Genomic DNA, 8,588 nt, shown 5'->3' with positions numbered 1-8,588 from the left:
AATATTCTCATCCATGTTCCTATTAATATTTAATATATATAAAAATATTGTAGAAACAGCTGTACATTTCCATGGACTGTTTTTTTAATCACCTTAATATAGCAAACATTTTGCTTTATCATGGTAGACTGAGTTTGGCTAGGAAAGTTCAAAGGAAAGATAAAGAAAGTATCTGGTGTTTTAATATTAAATTATATTGCTATCATGATTAGAAAAAAACCCACAGTGGGTTGGAAGGCCCTCTGTAATGATCTACAGGTATCACAAGACCTTTCAGATATCTTTTGATGGCATCCAAGAGCACCATGGGAGATAATGGGAAAAAGGACTGGGTTTGCATATCAGATTACATGATAGCAGAATGGTTTCAAAACTGGAACTGGAGCCTATCCTGTCCAGTACCCTATCCAAGTCCAGGACTCACCCTCAGGTGGCAAAACTTTGTTCTGTGATGCAGTACCTGCCAGGTAAGTGTGCATATGTGCATGCATTTGTAATACAAGTAATGTAGCTGTACAGACTGATTTTGTTTCTCATTACATGGGAAGTGTAATTGGTCAGTGGAACAAGGTATTTGCCTCCCAGCTGTCTGCTGGGTGGGATTATGGCATGAAAGAGAAACCAGGCACTGCACTGCAATACTTGAGTTATAGGCTATTTGTGGAGGAGTGTGAAGTGGGAGTTAGGTATGTGACTCACTCCACACACAGGGGCTGCAGAGATTTGCAGATCACATACATTGTCAGTGAAAAGTCATGACTGGAGAGGCGGTTTCTGGTGGGCTACTGTGAAAGATGAGGAGTAAGCCTGATACTATTTAGCATTTTCAGTTGCAATGAAGAACCAAGCACAAAATGATTACTCATAAAATTTGCAGATAACATAAAGCTTGGTGAATTTTGTTTCGGAAAGCTCAGTAATGAAAGTTAATGTGTATTAGAATCATAGAATATCCTGAGTTGGAAGGAATCCACAAGGATCTTTGAAGTGCAACTCCTGGCCCTGAACAGGACATCCCCAGTAATCACACCATGTGCCTGTGAGCATTGTCCAAATGCTTCTTGAACTCTGTCAGGTTGGTGCTGTGACCACTTTCCTGGAGAGCCCAACCACCTTCTGGATGAGGAACCTTTTTCAAATATCCAACCTAAACCTCCCCTAACATAGCTTCATGCCATTCCCTAGGGTCCCGTCACTGGTCACCAGAGATCAGTGTCTAGCTCTCTGCTCTCCTCATGAGGAAGCTGTAGGCTGCTGGGAGATCTCCCTTCAGTCTCCTCTTCTCCAGGCATCAGCATCATACAGTTGGTGATTTCCCAGCCCTTTAATTTGTCTAGGTCTCTTTGCAGGACCTCTCTGCCTTCAAGTGAGTCAACAGCTCCTCACAATTTTGTATCATTGTCAGACTTGCTTAGTATACCTTTGAGTCCTGCGTCCAAGGTGTTTTTGAATATGTTGAAGAGACCTGGGCCTAAGATGAAGCCCTGCAGAATCCCTCTAGTGACCAGTCACCAGCCTGATGTAACCCATTTACTCTAAACCTTTGCACCTGACTCATGAGCCAGTTGCTTACCTGTTGCATGGCATGTTTTTCCTGCTGTATCCTGGACATTTTGTCCAGAAGGATACTGTGAGAGACAGTATTGAAAGTTTTGCTGAATTCAGAAAGATTATATCAGCTGACTTCCCTTGATGAAGGTGGGTTACCTCGTCATAAAGGGAAATTAAGTTCGACAAGCAGGATTTTCCCTTTGTGAAGCCATGCTGGCTGTGACTGATGACTATTGCCCTTCAGGTGCTCTTCAATAACTGCCAGAATAATCTTCTCCATAATTTTACAAGTCACTGAAGTGAGACAGACAGGCCTGTAGTTTCCAGTGTCATCCTTCTTGCCCTTCTTGATAACTGGGACGTTAGCTACCTTCCAATCAACTGGGACCTCTCCAGATTCCCAAAACTCTTTGAAAATCATTGCGAGAGGCCTCATGGTGAATCAGCCTGCTCTTTGCATATTCTTAGATGAGTCCCATCAGGCCCTATAGACTTATAGAGATCCAGCTGGAGCAGCAGATCCTATACAAGTTCAGGGTTGATTGGGAGTTATATCATTGTCACAGCCATGGTCCTCCAGCTCAGGATGCTGGAACCCCCTTAACCTGTCCTCAGTGTTGCAAATAGAGGCAATGAAAGCACTAAACATCTCTGCCTTCTCTGTGGCCCTGTTGTTATTGCTTGGTAACTTGGGCTTAGTCAAAGAGATGCATTTGAATGCAGCCAAAAGGCAAATTATGGCTAGGGACTAGTTAAAGACACAAAACTATGGAGAGTAGGAGTTTCAAAGGTTATTGGTAGGGAATTGATTTCCCAGCAGGAGGTGACATCTTTGAGACTAATAAAAATGCATTATGTCCTGTTCCTGAGATGTATTTTAAAAGGAGGTGTGCAAGAGATGGTTCAGAAAGGATTTGAGGTCTGGGAAAATGCTTGATAATGTGAAACCTAATCTGATTTCTATATCGGCAAGAAGACTGAGAGATGACTTCTTGTGTGGTGGATAAACAAGCAGAGAGAGGAAAAGCAGTTACAAAAGACTCTTTAATCTTTCAGACTGAGGTTAGATTAAATCTGGTAGCTGAAAGCCAAGGCCAGAGAAATTCAAATGAGCAATCTGGCATAAGTTTTTCTCAGAAGTGTGCTTAGCTATTGAAAAAACCAACAGCAAAAATGAGAAATTTTTTGTGCTTTCAGATCAAGACTGAATCCTTTCTTGGATTAAGTAGTAATACACATACCAGGAGTTTCAATAGAAAAGATGTAGTGGTCTGTGTTATACAACTGATCAAGCTATATAATTTAGTGGTTGGTTCTATATTTGGTCTTTATTTTACAAACATGCAATAAAAATTATAGCATTTGCATTAGTATGGAACTATTAAGAAACGAAGCATATTTATAAACTGAAATGACATACAGTTGTAGTATGTAATGGAATATACATAAACTGAAATGACATACAGTTGTAGTGTTTAATGGAATATAGCAGCTGCTTTGACATTACTCCTGATCACTGATTCTAATGCAGATCTTTAGTACTGGGGAAACTGGTTGCTGGGCCACATATTCTCACATATTAGTTGCTCTTTTTTTTGGACTACTGTGAAGACTAAAAATTGCCATTATATTCTTGAAAATTTGAGTGATCAGTGGTAACCAACCACTGGTAACATAAAATGCTGTGTTGCCCTGCAGTAACATATACAGGGTGGTTAAAGCTCATCAGCATTATACCAGTCTGCAGGTTGGTGAGTTATCCTCATATACACTCTTCTGAAAGACATTCAAGGTACTCTAAGAATTTTAGGTGCAATGTATTGGATCCATGGTCTGAACTGGGAAGGCCAAGACAACACTGACTTGACTTCATGAACTTCAGGAGTACATAGACAGTAGATCCTGTAGAAAGTTTTGTATTTATTAATTTAGTAGTAAGTATCAAGCTAATCCTTTTAGAACTAATCTGTAATATTTTCAATTAAAACTGACTAAAATAAATTGCATTAAAAATTAACACTGTTTTCCTACTGTAGTGTATTAAAGTACAGGGCAAGTTTTATATGCAGCTGAGTTTTGGGTGTTCTTGACTCTTGCCTCCTTCATGTATACAATGTGAACCACTGTGCATACTTGTTTGTAGTTATGGTTCAAGCTAAGCTGCAGCCTCTGTTTCTGGCAAATCTAAAAATACTAGCTGTTAATAATCAGTGTAAAATTTTGAGTGCCTATTTCCAATGTGTGAATTAAGTTAGCTAGCAGTGCTGCATTACTCAGGGGCCTCTGGGTCTCTTCCCAGCCATCAGCAGCACTGTGCTTTGCTAGTTCACGGCAGCACAGTTGTCCTGGCAGACTCATGTTCTGCTCTTGGCCTCTGCAACAGCAATATCTGTTATTCTTCTGAGATCTTCTTGAGAAAAACAATTGTCTCCCCCTTGCTGGGCTTTTAGGGAGATGCCACCTGTTCCTCCCAGGTGTGCCTAGAGGAGCTTACAATTTCATGTGAGTGCAGGGCTGCTGCTGGGGAGGCCCTTGCTGTTGGCAGCCTGTGCCTCAAGCACCAACTTGCACAGAGTTGCTGGGAAATGGAGCCACTCTTGTGACCACAAATCTCACTAAGCTTTTTGTTTCTCCTTGCCTATCATTAAGCCCTTCTGGCTGGCATCAGGCTTCACCAGTACAGGTATCCTGATTTTCAGCTTTCTGTTCTAAAAATTGTCAGGTATTGGCAACAAGGGATTCACTGGTTCTGCCTTGTTGCTGTTACGTGGACTTTGTTTTTCAGCATTACTTTGACATCGTTTTCTACTGTTCACTTGTGAATAATGCAAATTGGCATTACATGTCTGAAATCATACTTCAGTTCAACCTACTTAAATTCATGGCCTCTAAACAAGGGGCAATGTCAGAAGGTACTGTGGTAGTTTCACTACGGCTGGCAAAAAACGAGTCGATATGTATAAACATGGAACTGTTTGGTGCCCTTGTCTCACTGAAATAAGGCTAAAGTTTATGAACCCTTCAGTTCCAGATATTGCAATCAAATTTGTGAGCAGGTTTTTGCAGGTCTTCAGTTCTTCTGCTTGACTTGTCTTTCTAGTTTTTGCACATGACCTTTTCTTTCATGTTACTCTTCATTCCTGTTTCATAAAGTTATGTATTAAACTTTATATTTTAAATTATTTTTTCTTAAACCATGTATTTTCCAGATCTCCTATGGTTTCCTTCAGTCCATTAATGACCATCATATATTCCTTCTGAGATACTTCTCTAGCAATGCAGAACTCACTCTCTTGTTGGCTTTGAACAAAATTCCATATAGGGCTTAGGGCTGTGAAACTCATAAAAGAGCTGGAATTACACTGTCCCAGTCATCCCTTAGTAACAACCTTAATTACTTTATGCAGGATCTTTCCTCAGCAGTAAGTCTGCCTTCTATCTTAGACTGGACAGGCTTTTTTTTTTCTTTTAAATCGGATTAACGTAATCCAGCTCTGGACTTTGCTCCTCTGCAGGTTTTTCAAATGCTTTGGAGAATGTGGCTGTAATGACCAAATCCCAGTTCAAAGTTTTTATTCAATTTGTAAACCATACTTTGCTAGTTGGGGAAATAGTCTGTGTATTGCTCTGGGATCCTTATAGGTGGCTGTCAAACTTGTTTTAAATTGATGACTTCTGGTGAGTAGCAGCTAGCATTGGCCTCTGATGAACAAAAGCCTATTTGTGCTGGTTGGTAAACTGTAACACTATTGTACACATGGAAAAAGGGACATTGACTATTTTACCATTTGAATGTATTACAATATATGGGGTTGCAAGAATATATGTTATATAATGTTCAGTTTTGCCTGTGGTGCAGTCTCTTGTGAGGAAACTTTGTCAGTGTCCACCCTCAGAAATATTGGCTGGTACTCAGTTCAATCTGTTTGCTTCCTACAATGTTACCTCAGGTCTGGACACCCCGTGAGCACACTCCTACTGTTTTTCACATTCTTTATTGGGATTTACACTCACACCTGCTGCACACCTGCACCATCAGGATCACCAGTGAGGGCAAGGCACAAAATCCTTGTTGACCATTCTATGTGTTTTCGTACTCTTTCCTTATTTGCAGGGCAAACATGATGGTGATGCCCACTGTCTATTTATACTCCCCTTTGAACTTTGCTTTTGTGCTTGCAGTTTCTCTCATGTGGCAATCTGGTATTTGTTTATCTTGCACAGACCTCCTATCTCTCATCAGAGATCCTCAAGAGCCTTGGACAACTATTCTAACTGTTCTAGAGTTCATCCTGAATGTTTTTTTTGTGCTAACAAATGGCTTTTGTGTTTCTGACTGAAAGTTTAGGCTTGCCCAAGATAAACTATATGTCATCCAAAGGAGTACCAAACAAATGCTGTCACCTGATTTTCTGACATACAGATACCTGAAAGCAGTAGAACCCTGCAACAGCATGCCAAACATAGAATCAGAGAATCATTTAGGCTGGAAAATACCTATAAGATCATCAAGGCCAACTGTAAACCTAGCACTGCTAGGTTCACCACTAAACTATGTCCCTAAGTGCAACTTATATACATCTTTTAATTACATCCAGAGTTGGTGACTCAACCACTTCTCTGGGCATCCTGTTCCAATGCTTGACAACCCTTTCTGTGAAGAAGCTTTTCCTAATATGCAATATATATCTCCCCTGGTGCAACTTGAGGCCAATATCAGCAAAAAACCCTAACTCTTAACTATTAGCTGAGCTGTGCACCTCACTAACATAGTGATGGTGCTTCCAGTCCTGATACTGGTGTGCTTTGTATTAATACAGCATTTCTGTGCTATATCCCATAAAGTCTTTTGAAGATCAGAATATTGCACAGTTGCCTCAGCATTTGGCTGAGTCCATGTCCTCCAGGTTTTCCCTGGTTAGGGCATCCAAATGTTTCTTTCATATTCTTACTTGTTTTTTTAGCCTCACAGGTACAAGACTGCATCTTTAGCTAGTCTCCATTTCTGTTCTGGAGAACCAGAACTGCCTGCTTCCTTGCTTGTCTGTTAGAGCATCAAGTGACTCTTGCTTCATTTAAGCTCTTGCCCTGTGGTAAGCAGGACATACAACTATTGGTCAATTGGACACCTCTGAAGGTGCTGTGTTCTACCAGGATGTTCCTCAGTTGCCTATTCATTGCCACTCCAAAGAAAGGTATGGCTGAGCAAGACCAAGAGTGAGGCCTGCTTTTATCCTCTTAATTCATAGGCATTTTTGTTGGTAAAAGCTATAAAATGAGTAATTTCCAATTATCTATTTATCTATATTCTAGATCTGTCTATAATCTACATCTGTATTTATTCTGGGATGGCCTTGCTTGAGCAGGGAGGTTGGACCACATGACCCACTGTGGTCCCTTCCAACCTAACTGATTCTGTGATTCTGTGTGTATATTTAACTTGCCAGCTTACAGAACATTTGCTCACTAATTAACTCCAAAACTACACTTATTAGCTGTGCATTTATTTTGAGCACTGGGCATTATTTCAGTTGCCATTTTGGCTTGTGTGCCTTGGATCATCTTCAGCTTAATCACAGGATCCTTTGTTGGTTCATTCATCACTGCTGTGGATCCAGCAGCATTGCTGGTTTAGGCCTGTACAGGGTGTACATGCTTATCTGGAACAGGCAGACTTGTGTCACTCTTCAGTCTTTCTTGAAACACCAGGCGTGGCACTAGGCAAGGTGTCTTTCCCTTCAAACACTGTGACTGTTTCTTTCACATGCCATTTTGTCCCACAGGTCTTCTGATCCCAAATTCTCTTTTGGTAATTTATTTGCTAGACAAATGTGGCTTTTTTAAGGGCTAATTCTGGGATCCCAGTAATTCCCTTCTGAGTTTTTTTTTGATCAGATGTCAGCCACAAGCAGGTCTGTTGCTCAGTTGCTCCACCTCAAGTGGCAAGACCATAGGTACTTCACTATAGGTATGTTACAAACTCTCGTTCCCACTTTTTTTTGTGTGTCTGTCTGTGAAGGAAGTCTTGCACTTTCAAATGTCAGTGCAGCAGTTCCATGACTAGCTGTCACTGTCTCTGCCTGCTGCCCACACCTCAGTGCTTCTGATTGCACACACACAGCTTGCCTGGGTTTAACTCCAGACACCACGAAACAACTAAACTGCTTCTTCAGCTGAGGAAGATAGCTTGACCACAGAGAACTGAGAGTTGTCTCTGGTTTGGTTGGTTTCCTTCTGTAGTGTTCATAAATTATGCAGAGCCAAAGTCTGCTTTATCCAGTGAGCACAGTCCAGTGTTGCAAGGCAGAAGGCACAGCCACAAGCTGCAGTAGGTCTCTGTCAGACCTTCCTAAAGATGCAGTTCCCCTCAGCTGACAAGCATCTTCTTCGATGGAGTTGCCTAGTGGCCACAATGTGCTGTGCCTGTTAAATCTGCAGTCCAGCTGGAGAGCACAAGCCTGCTGAAAAAAACAAAAGCTCCCAACTCAAAGCCCTTTAGACTTCAGCTGTGAGGCTTTTCGTGAGAAAAGCCCTTTAGACTTCAGCTGTGAGGCGTTTCATGAGAAAAAAGTAGAATTTATAAATCAAGTCGGTGAACTTTGTAGTTGTTTTCTTCACCTTTTTTACTAGAAGCATAGTGACTGTATTAAAGCCACTGACAAAGATCATCCTGCAAACCCAAACAACACTAGTTATTCCAAATGCCAAGAGTTCCCTGGGTGAGCTTCTCAACTTCTGGAATGAACACAAGACTGTGGAGAATAGCAAAATTGAGTATGCTGAAAGATATTGGAAATCAAACTTAGTGAGATGGGGTTTGTGTCTACCTTCTCAGAAGGCAATGAGCATTGAAGCTTAGCTGTTTCCTAGCTTGCAGCCTGGATGCAGCCCCAGCAGACTTGGATGTATGAAGAGCTGGCAGCATGCCCTGCCCTGGGCAACCTCAGGTCTGTCATCATGCATCTGCATTAGCATGAAAAGTCAGAGTCATCAATGTCATTTGCAAGACTTGTCAGATAGAATACAGAAACCAAATT

At 41.3% G+C, this 8,588-nt stretch overlaps 1 protein-coding gene across 1 annotated transcript in view; it reads left to right on the top strand.

The window, feature by feature from the left end:
• Window positions 1–361: 361 nt before the first annotated feature.
• The window catches only part of GPR158 (G protein-coupled receptor 158), a 44,811-nt gene continuing 36,584 nt past the window's right edge, over window positions 362–8,588 (top strand). The window contains exon 1 of the mRNA XM_009082572.1: window positions 362–467. Within this exon, the coding sequence (XP_009080820.1) occupies window positions 362–467 (106 nt within the window). The remainder of the gene's footprint in view (window positions 468–8,588) is intronic.

The sequence above is a fragment of the Acanthisitta chloris genome, unplaced genomic scaffold, assembly GCF_000695815.1.
Source record: "Acanthisitta chloris isolate BGI_N310 unplaced genomic scaffold, ASM69581v1 scaffold19829, whole genome shotgun sequence".
Lineage (NCBI taxonomy): Eukaryota > Metazoa > Chordata > Aves > Passeriformes > Acanthisittidae > Acanthisitta > Acanthisitta chloris.
The sequence above is the reverse complement of the archived record's forward strand: the minus strand, read 5'-3'. Positions and strand labels throughout refer to the sequence as shown.